We start from the raw sequence: 13683 nt of genomic DNA on the forward strand, positions 1-13683 counted from the left end.
TTTATCACTAAATTCAGTGCTTACGACTTTTTTTTTTTTTTACCTTTTTAACTTTTTTCCTGCAGTGTTTAAAAGCAGATCCCAGATATCCGTGTCATTTTATCCCTTTCTGCCTCTAACAAATGTGGACATTTCCTCAGGTACATGTGTGCTCAGTTATGTCCGACTCTGCCACTCTCTGGACTGTCTTCTGGGCTCCTCTGCCCATGGGATTTTCCAGGCACCAATACTGGAGTAAGTTGCTGTGTCCTCCTCCAGGAGATCTTCTGAACCCACAGATCAAAACTGTGTGTGGATTCTTTACCGTTGAACCATCTGGGAAGCCCCTTTTCTTAGATAAATATTTACTTAACCAAATGTTAGGTCATCACATCTAACAAAAAGTATGGAATGTAATCATCTAATCTCATCCATAGTCAAACATTCCCAATTTTCTCAAAATTGTCTTTTTGCATTAGGTTTATTTGAATCACAATACAAGCAAATTAAACACCTTTCACTTTATCAAACCTTTTGAGTCCCTTCTAATATGTCACTTTTTTCCCTGTGTCACTAAGATATTGCTAAACCAAAGTCAGTTGTTCTGTACAGTGTTTCATATTTTGGATTTATCAGTCTGCTTTTTCTTGTGTCTTATGTCTTACTATTATTGTCTTATTAGAAGTTAGTTTCAAACTGTGGTGGTTTAGTCACTAAGTCATGTCTGACCCCTTGCAACTCCATGGACTTAGCCTGCCAGGTTCCTCTGTCTATGAGATTTCCCAGGCAATAATACTGGAGTGGGTTGCTGTTTCCTTCTGCAGGGGATCTTCCCAACCCAGGAATCGAATGTGGGACTCTTGTGCTATAGGCAGATTCTTTACCAATTAAACTACAAGGGAAACCCAACTTCAGACAAGTGGTTCTCAAACTTGAGCTACAACAGAATCCCCCTTGATGGCATTTTATTAATAAAACACAGATTATGGGTCTAGCCCCAAAGTGTCTGATTCAGGTGATCTGGGATGGGACAAATATTGTGTATTTCTGATCAGTTCCCAGGAGATGCTATTAGTGCTGACCTAACAGGCACACTTTGAGAACCACCATTCTAGACTGAGGTTAGATTCTATTCAAATTCTTGTTTTTATTTTCATAAGCTTGTTTCCTTAATTATGTTGTGTGTTTCCTTTGGGGCTTCCCAGGGCCCTCAGTGGTAAGCATCCATCTGCCAAGGTAGGAGATGTGAGTTCAATCCCTGGGTTGGGGAGATCCCCTGGAGGAGGAAATGGCAACCCACTCCTGTATTCTGGCCTGAAAAATACCATGGACAGAGGAGCTTGGTGGGTTACAGTCCATGGGGGTCACAAAAAGTTAGACATGACTGAGTGACTAATACACAAGAACAAATTCTTCATTTTGCATCACATCAGAAGGCACATAGTGTCTGGTAGTCACACTTTTAATGATGCTAAGAATGCCTAGGAGATTCAGTAATGAGTGACTGATATTTTTAAATGTAACTTGCTGAATACAGTGAAGTTGCAGCATACAAAATCAATATACAGAAATCTGTTGCATTTCTATACATCAATAATAAACTCTCAGAATGATAAACTAACACAATCCTATCTACAATTGCATCAAAAAGATTAAAATATCATTAAATAAAATAAATATTAATTAAAAGATAAAAAATGTTCTGAATACAGAGTAAGCAAACTTTCCTTAAAAATGAAGTTAATCTTCCTCTCTGTGGGGATTTTTCTAGGTCTAGAATTGGCAGTTCTATTTGGGTGCAAAAATGTGAGAAAAGGAAAGTGCAAATGTATTTTCAAGAAGGGTGGTCATGTGTTATCTCAAGATAATGAATGAAATATGCAACTAAGACAAAAATCTAATCTTGTCCCCATAAACCAACACCTGTGCTTTGTGGTTAAGCAGGTGTGTCTCTTCCATCAGGCCTAAGTTGTGCTTCTTTATATCTTTGTATTTTTTAAGATCTAATTTGGATTTTTTGGATTTACACATGGAAAATGAAAATGATTGTTCCTAAAATGGAGATTTGTTTAGGGAATGATCATGTAGAGTTTTTATTGACATGATACAGGTTTATGGGGCAATGACTGCTGTATTTTTTGTGGGTTATTAGAAGACCTATAGTAATTTTTGTATTATCACCCCAGTACCCATATTCTCCCATTTGTTAAAAAGGACTATTTTAAGAGCAGTTTTAGATTCACAGTAAAACTGAGTGGAAGGTACAGAGATTTCCCATAGTCCCACTTCCCTCTACATGTGCTTATTTTCCCTGTTACTGGCATTTACTTACCAGAGCAGCACACATTATTTATACAATTGATGAACCTACACTGGTGAATTATAATTATCCAAAGTCCATAGTTTATATTAAGGTTCACTTATGGTAGTGTACATTCCTTGTATTTGTACAAATGTAGAATGGCTTGTATCCACTACTATAGTATCATAAAAGTGTTTTCATGGCCCTAAAAATCTTTGCTTTATCTATTCATCCCTCTCCATCCCCTAAGCCATGGCAAGTACTGTTCGTTTTTTTTTTAATTGTCTCTAGTTTTGCCTTTTCTAGGATGTCATATAGTTGAAATCATACAATATATAGTCTTTTCCATTGGTTTCTTTGACTTGTGCTTCAGTTATGTCTGACTCTATATGACCCTATGGAGCCCGTCAGGCTCCTCTGTCCATGCAGTTCTCCAGGCAAGAATACTGGAATGGGTTGCCACACCCTCCTCCAGGGGATCTTCTCAACCCAGAGATCAGACTCATGTCTTTTATGTCTCCTGCATTGGCCAGCAGTTTCTTTACCACTAGCAGTAAGTGTGACCCCTAGGTGGTGCTAGTAAGTATTAATATGTATTTAAGGTTCTTCTGTGTCTTTTTGTGGCTGGATAGCTCATTTCTTTTAGTATTAAATATCATTTCATTATCTGGATCAACCACAGTTTATCCATTCACTCACTGAAGCACATGTTGGTTGTTTCCAGGTTTTGGCAATTATGAATAAAGCTGTTTGAAACATTATTGTGCAAGTTTTGTGTAGACACAAATTTTAGTTCCTTGGGTAAATACCAAGGAGCACAATTGCTGAATCACATGGTGAATATGTTTAGTTTCAAAAGAAAAAGCAAAACTATCTTCCAAAGTTGTGGTATCATTTTGCATCCTACCAGCAATGCATGAGACTTGTGGTTCCACATCCTCTCCAGCATTTAGTGTTGTCAGTGTTCCAGATTTTGACCATTTTTATACGTGTGTAGTGATATCCCAATGTTGCTTCAGTTTGCATTTCCCCAATGCATATCATGTGAAGCATCTTTTCATGTGCCTATTTGCCATCTGTATATCTTCTTGGGTGAGGTGTTACTGGCCAATATTTTAATCAAGCTGTTTTCTTATTGTTTAGTTTTTAGTGTTCTTTGTATGTTTTGGATAACTGTCCTTTAGCAGATGTGTCATTGGCAAATATTTTCTTTCCGTCTATGGCTTTTCTTCACTCCCCCACGTTTTAAGACCAAAGACTGCAGAAAAAGGAAAACTACCTTAAGTGCCAACTCTGTAGAGAACCTTTCTTAGATGCCATGAGGAAAAGTAGGATATGTTTTGATTCCTGTCTCAGTCTAGCTTGAAGGAAAAAATGCATATTAACGTGTAAAGAAAAGTATAGCACAATGGTGGTATTTAAATCAGTGTCAAAAGCCGTTAAATATTAAGACTTTACAGTGAAGGGAAAGACTCAAATAGACTGCGGTTGAAGTGGGAATCTGTGGAAAGTCAACTTAATCCAGTTGGTCTTGAAAGCTTTTAGATCTTCAACAGTAAGACAGGCAAGAAATGACATACCATCTGTGAAACAGAATTCAGAGTTACAAAAATTTTAGTTTATTTTGTAGAAGAAATAAAAACAACAACATTGATTATGTTCTTGGTTTAGATCCTGAATATTCTCAGGTCTCAGATGGGTTTTCTTTACCTTGACTGCCTAGGGCTATCCATGAACATCCTTCATGGTTCTAAGTGGTACTATTTGTAGTAGACTGCTGGCTTGTGTGTCTCACATCATATCTAGAAAGAATAAATTAGCCCAGCATATTTGTATTCAGATAAGTGTATTATAACACTTTAAAAATATTACCATTTAAAAAGCATGTATGGTATATTTTTCAAACCTATGGAATATTTGCCTTATATTTGATTAGGTGATTCTACCTTGTTCATCATCTGAACTATAAAAACAGGCTTTATTTTAAATTGTAACTCCACTTTTAATGTCAGTGATCTATTTTAGTTTTGTTCTCTCTCTGATTTTAATAATCTCTGGTAATAATAAAGTAGTGCAGTCCTTAAAGCATTCAACACATATGCTGTCTTTGTGTGGAGGCAGTTTTGAATGCTAATGATTTAAAATTTCCCATTGTAAAGGTCTTTCAAAAGTATTTGACTTTGTTGTTAGATTTCAGAATATTTTCTGTTATTTACAGAAATTATACATACTAGCTGGGGTGACCCGGGTATGTAAGTTATCATGTGTGAAAGTTGGGTTGCTAATCTGACCCGGTAATGACTGATTTCTGTACTACTTCAAGCTCTACTGCAAATGATTGAAACTCAGATTTAAGCAAAAATATAAAGGGGAGGTTGAAAGGGTATAATATCACACAGCTGGAAAGATTCATGAGTTCATTTCATTTCAGGCACAGTTGAATCTAGATGCTCAAATTATTTCCCAGGACTGTTTCTATTCTTCTTAGCTCTGCTAGATTCAACTTGATTTTAGTTACAGGCACACTTTCTTCATCTGGAACTGAAGGTTTGAAGCAGTGATACCTAGGGTAGAAAAGGTTGGTGCCCACAGGATTGGAACAGATCCTCAGCTAACAAGGAAGTAAAGGATATCACAGCAGGATCCATAGTTGGTCTTGGACACAATTATCTACGTTTGTGAAAATTGTCTCAGTTGGCCTCATTAGTACATTATGAAGCTCTAAGGTTGACAAATGATTAGAAGGAAACTTAGTTACTTCTTTCTAAGCCAAAATCAGATGCCAACTTTAGACTCATAGAAAAATTATAAAGTGACCTGAAGACATGTTGTCCGAGTAGTCCTAGCATCAATATTTTGTATAGTCCTTGTTGGGCAAATCAGTGAAATATACCTACCCCTCAGTTCCCTGATCTGTTTCAAGAGTACTAATGCAGTTAGATGGGCTAAGCTCTGGTGTCATCTCTATTCCAAGAATATGTGATTCATTGATTCCTTTACAAAACTGATCGCAGGTTGTTTTTTGTTCTGCAATATGTATATTGAATGGAAACAGTAATTACTCTCAGAAAGCTAAATTCAATAAATCTTTCTGCAGTGACAGAAATGTTCTATGTGGCTATTGAGTACTTGCCATGTAAATGATGTGACCAAGGAAATGCAGTTTTAATTTGATTTCATTTAATTTTGATTTAAGTGAAAATAGCCACAGCTCTAGAATTATCAGCTTATTTAAACTGAAGTTTTGAGAAACAGTTGACATTAAAAGCAAAACCAAATTTATTCGCTCGTGCAAGGAATTTCAAAGCAACAATTTCTTCTTTTCTTTTTAGTCCCCTACGCATAGCTATTCAAGCTACGACTCGGGCAAAAATGAGAGTGTGGATCGGGGTGCTGAGGATCTGTCTCTAAACAGGGGAGATGAGGATGAAGATGACCACGATGACCACGAAGATTCTGAGAAAGCTAACGAGACAGATGGCGTGGAGGCTGAGCGGCTAAAAGCTTTTAATGTGAGTCTTGCCACCCGCCCTGTGTGGCTGGATTTTTAGCCCTTCACTTTCATGTTGTTGCTTGTTGGTAAATGTGGATATTTTAGAGACATGTTTGTTTAATTTACAGAAGGATTTAAAAAGTACATGAAACACTCTTTGCCAACCAGTCACCAGAATTGCTGTGTTTTGTTTAGAATTTTAAAGCCAAATGTGAGCTGAAAACTGCAGTTGTGTTGTGTGAGTATGCATGTTTACCTAGCGGATGAAGGGGGCCTCAGCTTATGCCCCGGAAGAGCCTGCCTGTCATCCGTTATTTTTTGTTTTTTTGTTTGTTTATTTTTTTTTTGCTTTCCCAGCTTACCTAATTATGCATGACAAAAAAATCTGTTGTTTGTTTTCTGAGATTAGTATACTGTGCAGTGTAGCAATGTAACAGTCATTTTTATTATTAATAGAGAATTTACGGGGTACTTAATTGTCATAGTCTACTGTTATTTCTTGATTTTTTTCTACGCGATAGTCTATATTTTTCTGTCTCTGTCTGTCTATCTGTCTGCCTCTCTCTCTTTTTCTCTCTCTATTTTTTAATCCAACCATTTAGAAAGTCTTTAAAGGGTGTTTGCTTAAAATTTCTGGCTTTCCATTGCAAAGTTCTCCAGTGCATAAACCAGAAAAGAGTATTTTCCTATCGGTAATCAAGACAGGAAGCTAGGAACAGCAGAGAGCAGCCCTCCAAACCCTTCTCCTCTGTCTCCCTCTTGCCAACAGATGTTTGTCAGGCTGTTTGTAGATGAAAACTTGGACCGAATGGTCCCAATCTCTAAGCAGCCCAAAGAAAAGATCCAGGCTATCATTGACTCATGCAGGCGACAATTCCCTGAATATCAAGAGCGTGCCCGAAAACGCATACGTACTTACCTCAAGTCCTGCAGGCGGATGAAAAGAAGTGGTTTTGAGATGGTGAGTTTTGAATTAAAACACAGCCCTAGATTCCATCCAAATCCCACATGTAAACCATGACACGATTTTTTTTTTCATCTTAGTGTCTTTTTAATTTTTTCCATAACGTCAGGTCCAAGGGGTTTTTGTTTGCTCGTTTGTATTTGCTCCTTTTCATCTTCCTGAAGTATTTATCCCCTCTGTTGATTCAATAAGGAATACCTTGTGAGTAGTGCTCACAGGCCCGCGTGGTACCATGTCCTAGAAAAGGAGGGTCACATGAGTGAACACCGGCAAGAATCAGCATCCCATTCTTGTGTGTTTCCTTTCTGTTACTGCTGAAGCAGATCTAAGGTTAATCAAGTCTTGAACTGAAGCACCAATGGTTGCTTTAGATGGCATATGAGGATGGTTTTCTCTGGAGCAAAAGGAAATGAATGGATCCATCTAAGTAGTACCGTTTTCATACCAACAGTTTACAAGAAGCAGGCCTTGAAAACAAAGGTCAGGGAATGAAACGCCTTATGTGAAAAATAAGGCTTTTGTGTACTCGGTATCTTTGTGTGTTTGTCTTGTGGATGGTTAACATGGGCTTTTAGATTCAGCTTGGCTTTATAGATGGATGATACTATGCCAGTTTTAGATATTTATGGCTGGAAATTAAATATCGGTGATTTTTGAACTTTATTCTACCTCAGTTTGATTGAGTTGTTGTACCTAGGAAGTAGTTTTTACAATATATTTTTAAAATTTCTTAATATTCTTATGTACTTGAGGGGACAAGTACTAGAAATTTTCTGAAACTATTTTATTTGTACCTTTGAGAAACCTCTGTGAAAGCCAAGACTCTTTGTATTTGTGATCAGTGCCTCTAATTCATTAGATATCATGGAGCAGGAGTTGGTATAGATATAGGAGAGGTTTCAGAGTATCATATATGAGAAAGAGCTTTTCAGATAGAAATGAATGACAAGTAATAAAATCCCTTATTATCCATTTTTCTACAATGATTTATGAGAATATCTTTGAAATTTTAAAAGGAAAACGACCGTTTCTCATAGAGAGGTAGTCTGTCAAGATGGTCGCTAACACAAGGCTTGGTCCCCAGAGAGCGTGGTCTGGAGTTCGAGGTCCACCAGAACTATGGTGCTGAGTAACCCAGGCGCATTACTTCAGCTTGTCATGCAGAATTCTTAATTTCTATAAGGTGTATTTGAGATGGTCACTGTATCTATCTATTTTTATTAGCTGTATTTATTTACCAATATTAGCTGTATTTATTTACCAAATATGAACACCTGTGTGTTTTAAGCTTTGTGCTATGCATAGAGAAGGACAAAAGAGTTAATATAAAATCATGTAGGTTTGCAAACTAATCATGAAGGAAAACATTATAGAGAAATGCTATTGTATTTATTTTTAATAATTTTCAATTGTTCATCTCTTTGTTCATTTATCCATATATGTATAACATATAATGTGCATAACATCATAAAAAGTAATGAGAAATACGAGATGCCTGACTTGTTAAACAAATTTGGCATGTTTCCTAATCATGAATATTTGAGGTTACAGTTGTAGGAAGTGAAGTGCTTAGGTAAAAATACAAGGCTTACTTTAAATAAATGAAAAACACAGATGAAAATTGATGTTGTAGTTTAGGCTATTTTTAAAAAATACATTATTCAATAGTGTACTAATGGAATTAAATATTAAATTTGCCATCTATTTAACACCAAAATTTTGATGTGCTTTACATATGACTTCATTGTCATGGAGTATGTCATCATTTTGAACACTCATCCTTTCCTGGAACAAATAGGAAAGGCATGACTAGGGCAGATAGTAATTCCAACTAAATACTATACATTAATAAATATATATATATATAATTAATAATTTAAAAATGGAAACACTTGAAGATGCTATCATTATTTTCACTGTATGAAGACATGGAGAAAATATGTATCATTTTTAATATATGATTATTTTTACATGCAAATTATTTTGTAGTACTTTAATAAGTCAATAAAGCAACCTAAAGACAACTTTAATATATTTGTAGAGAATAATTGGAAAGTTGTAGGACTATTTGATAGGGGATTCTGTATTATAAAATGAATGTATGAAAGGGACATTCAGCAAGCTTAGCTCATCCAGTTACTTATGGTTTGTAAGGCAACAGACTCTATAAGTAAAGCAAAATACAAAATATTGAATTACATAGTTCATTCCTGACTTTGATTCAGAAATTCAAAGAGATATTCCCATAGAGGTGGTATATCACAACTTATATTAGTATTAGGGGCTTCCTAGGTGGCACTAATGTTAAAGAACACATCTGCCATTGCAGGAGACATAAGAGACTCAGGTTCAATCCCTGGGTCAGGAAGATCCCCTGGAGGAGGAAATGGCAATTCACTCCAGTATTCTTGCCTGGAGAATCCCATAGACACAGAGGAGCCTAGCAGGCTACAGTCCATGGGTTCACAAAGAGTCAGACACAATGGAAGTGACTTAGCCCTTATATTAGTATTATACTTAGAATCTGACTTTCACTCTAATTTTCAGCTGTTGTTAGTACAAAAATATATTCATTTTTAATTAATCTACACTACACTATCCCTTAAGCTGAGGCTTCCCTGGTGGCTCAGATGGTAAAGAATCCTCCTGCAGTGCAGGAGACCGGAGTTTGATTCCTGGGTTGGGAAGATCCCCTGGAGAAGGGAATGGCTACCCACTCCAGTATTCTTGCCTGGAGAATTCCATGGACAGAGGAACCTGATGGGCTTTAGTCCATGGAGTCACAAAGACTCAAACATGACTGAGCAACTTTTACTTTCACTTCTTTTATCCCTTAAGAATTCAGAGCATAAGTAATTTTCATTGACTTCTCTGAATGCATACAAATATTAGAGTATGTATTTATGCATTCTTATTTCATTGACATCATTAAGACCCCAAAGGTCTTAATAGGTTAAGTAGTGAAAATCTCTGTCATTGCACGAAACAGTCTCTATAATGCATGAAGTTAAAAAGCCTTATTATTATACTTTTCTATACATTTTCACTAATTCATTGTTTCCAGTGATCTCAAATCATAAGTTCTTCAGTGTTGAATATAAAAGGATATGTTTTGTGAAAAGTAAATCCAAGAAGTTTGATACAGAGTACTATCTTAGTTTTTAATAGATTTTAAGAACCATTGAGTTAGGTAGCCATTATATTAATCCTTAGACAAATATATCAAATCATTATTGATTCTGTTATGCAGCTTTGACACTCAAGTTACTTCAGTTAATTTTCTAAAGACTATTTGTTGATTGTTCCAGAAAAGAAATGTATTGCTCCAAAGTGTCCTGATCTTAAATTCAAGAGCACCTATGATAGATTAAACAATAACAGCAAAACCTTATGAACAAGGTGGGGTTGGCCCATACCCGAGTATCACTTGTGTTATAGGTATGATTTCTCTTTTTATTTTCTGAGTTTGCATTGTTTAGAGAATCTTTCACCAGGCTGCACATGTTTAGATGTATTTTTGTAAAACTTAAATGAAAATATTTGGAGGATATAGTCAAATACTTTGAATCCATTCTGCCTCATGTACCTCAAATTCTGAACCTCATTTTCAGACCATCTTCTAAGTTCTTTATTCAGATGAAGTAGCCTAGATATTTGAATTCCATAAACTCAATCTCTTGAAAAATTACCTATTAACTTGCCTTTTAATATTATTTATTTGACCATGTTTTTTTGAGAATTAATCTCATGCTATTTTTTGAGAAATTTTGCCAGGAACATTGTCCACTAGGCTAGTGAATGTCCACTATAAATGATCTCATTTGGAACCCTCTTTTAGCATGTAATGAAAAAAAAAATGTGTTTCTTCTACAGAAATAGAGTGCTTTTATGTTTTCTCATCATTAACTTAGTAGGCTCACTTTTTTCCCTGTCAGAAAGTTTAGAGCCCAAATCTTTCTGAGTTATCTCTTTCCCAGTTATCTCTTTGTTTAATTTGTTTTAGTGTATATATTTCCTTGGTAGCTCTGATATCTATTTTTGGTGAGGGGAGATATAATTTTAAAACAAATGTGTAAATAATCTAATTATGGAAGCACCATCATTTCAGACCATCTTCTAAGTTTTTTATTCACAGTATTTTTTATTTACATCCTATAATACCCTCCTCAGTAATTTTGCTATCTGGCCTGGTTTCACAGTTTTTTCATTAAAAAATAAGTATTAAATGTTTAGGAAATGTTTTTTAGTGAATTTGACCATTACATATCCTTTGCCTCTATTTGTCTGATGGAAGTTAATGTAGAGAGATCATAATTTTTCTTCAATTCACAACTTTTATAGCCATGAAAATAGACTGTGCATAGCTATTGCAAAAGCTACAGTGACACTTGCTGTTGATTCTTTAGCAAATAGAGGTACTATGAAAAATGAATTAAAGTGCTTCTTTAAGCATTTGACCAGAAATATCATGAGCCCTCCATACAAGACCTTGATTAGAAACTTTATATCTGTGCAGCCATTATTATTCACAATAGTCTTTATGCATTGTGATCACAACTGTGCCGGTTTCTCTCTTTGTGACCAATTAACTTAATTGAAGCTAATTAGCAAACACATTTTGTTTGAATTCCCCACCTGCTAGTTGTACCATTTTTTGCCCTCTCTTTTATAGATGTCATCTACTATCCCCCAGGATACTTCTATAACATCTTCTAAGTTCTTTCTTCATAATATTTCTTTCTAAATTACATCCTAAAATACTTTTCTTAATAACTGATGGCTAATGTTCTATACTGTTAGTGCTTTAACTTTCTCAATTTCAGTGAGCTTTACCTCAGTGAGTATTACCTCAGTCATTATTCGTATGGGTATACCTTAGTCTTTGATTTCTCTCAAGCAGCCTGCACAAGCTATGTTAAAAGTTTTCACAGTCATGTAAAATGTTTTAAGTATCCTCTGCTGTCTTTACAGAGAAAGAGTTCTGGTCTTACTTGCTCTGGATCACCCTGCGGCTTCTGCTCCCTATAACTTGACCTCCTTCGGAACATTGTCTCTGTGACCATCCCAGTGGTCATCGTTTCAGTTTTCCCCTTTTCTTATCTTCTGCCTTAAAAGACTCCCCAGATTCCAAATAGATACAGATATTGAAGTTAATGGCTTCTATAATCTTTCTTTGAAGACTCAATGAGTCTATCTTTCTTTGCTGTGTTTCCTGAATGATTATTTTATACTCAGAAATGATACCTGTTACCTCTGCCTCCACTGATAGTCCCTTAGTGAGCTGTCATTCTCAGCACTATATTGAATTACTTCTCATGAAGATCTCATGACCACCTTTGCACCAAATCCAAAAATTGCATCCTCGACTATAAATCACCCAGTTTTCTTAAGACCTTTTTTCCTGTTTCTACTCATGTACTTTTTTCTTGATTTGGGGCACTGCTGAAGTTTCTATGTTTGGCCATGTACTGCACATTACTGTCTCCACAGCTGCCGAGATCTGCCCCCTTATAGACTTCTCTACTGTCTGTCAAAGTGAGGGCTTCCCAGGTGGCGCTAGTGGTAAAGAATCCATCTGCTAAGCCGGAGATGCGAGTTCGATTGCTGGGTCAGGAAGCCCCCTGGAGAAGGAAATGGCAACCCAGTCCAGTATTCTTGCCTGGAGAATCCCATGGCAGGCTATAGGCCATGGAATCATGAAAGAGGTAGACGCAACTTGATAACTAAACAAAAGCAGCTCTCAAAGTAGAGCCCAGTCATATACAAAGCCTTGATATTTCATTCCACATCTCAGTCAGATGCTAGACAAATGTACTGTTATATCCTCACTGATTTCTCTATATTCTCTATCACCCATAGTCTCTACCCATTCTGATCTACCTCATCTACCAAATCACCAGCAAATTCCTCTTGACTTACCTATTTCCAGCAGTTAACCCACTGTTGTCATTCACACCAAAGTTCATAAACTTGGAATGATGTCTGACTCTCTTTATATTTATGATTTGCATCCTCTCACTGACTTACTTCTGTTTATTCTTCCTTTTCTGTCTTTCCAAAATCAGTCCCATAATTTTGAATTTTATCAGCTATAATTTTATTTCTAGCTTCTCACACATCTTGCATAATTCTTCTAACTCAACTTCCTACTTCCATCTTATACTCCTTCCCTACCCTCTATTTGCAAGGAGAGACAAATCTAGGACTTGCACCTGAAAATTCTGAAATTTGGGATCTTTTTCAAAAGTAAAGTAACATAAAATTATGAGCAAAAAATTATATAGAAAGGTGAGTATATATCTACAATTAGAAAAAATACACAATAAATTTTTTAAAACAGAGAAATCTTGAAGACTCAAATCTTTTACTTCAGACATATCTTTAGACAATTCTCAGACACACTTATATATAAATAAACTTATATATAAATACTGATACTTTTATTTTCATTTGCTTTCTCATTTCTACCTGTAATACTTACAACATCCAGAAACTTTTCCATCCAGTTGAAGAACCCTGGGGCCTGTACTTTATTGGCTTTACAATAAATTTGCCTTTGCTCCTGGAGTAGTCTTCCTCAATTTTGGCTTTGATACTGTTGAGTTTTTATCATCTCAGGAAAAATTCGAAATTCTTATTACAGTGTTAGTATATGGCCTTTTGAAACTGAGAGACCTAAGTTGAATTCCTGTACAATTTTATGTGATGTTTCTGAGTCTCCACTTTTTTTTAAAGGAGAAGGCTGTTGGGGTATTACATTGTATAATGTAAATAAAATGATCAGCATTTTATTAATAATAATTAATGATAATCTGGCCCCTTTCTACCCTTTCTTGTGATATGCTTTGTTATTTCCTTTAATGTCTAGATCAGGGATCCCCAACCTCCAGGATCTAATCCCTGATGATCTTAGGTAGAGCTGATATAATAATAATAGAAATAGCA

General features: G+C 35.8%; 1 protein-coding gene across 6 annotated transcripts in view; it reads left to right on the plus strand.

Annotated features, from left to right (window-relative positions):
- The window catches only part of NOL4 (nucleolar protein 4), a 450364-nt gene that overhangs the window by 313780 nt on the left and 122901 nt on the right, over window positions 1-13683 (plus strand). For 4 of the 6 annotated variants that reach the window (XM_061130798.1, XM_061130799.1, XM_061130800.1 and 1 more), the window contains one exon: window positions 5614-5793. In XM_061130798.1, the coding sequence (XP_060986781.1) occupies window positions 5614-5793 (180 nt within the window). Of the gene's footprint in view, window positions 1-5613; window positions 5794-6543; window positions 6736-13683 lie in introns of all 6 variants that reach the window. The other 2 variants (XM_061130797.1, XM_061130801.1) reach the window with 1 other exon arrangement.

This window comes from Dama dama, chromosome 27 (assembly GCF_033118175.1).
Source record: "Dama dama isolate Ldn47 chromosome 27, ASM3311817v1, whole genome shotgun sequence".
NCBI lineage: Eukaryota > Metazoa > Chordata > Mammalia > Artiodactyla > Cervidae > Dama > Dama dama.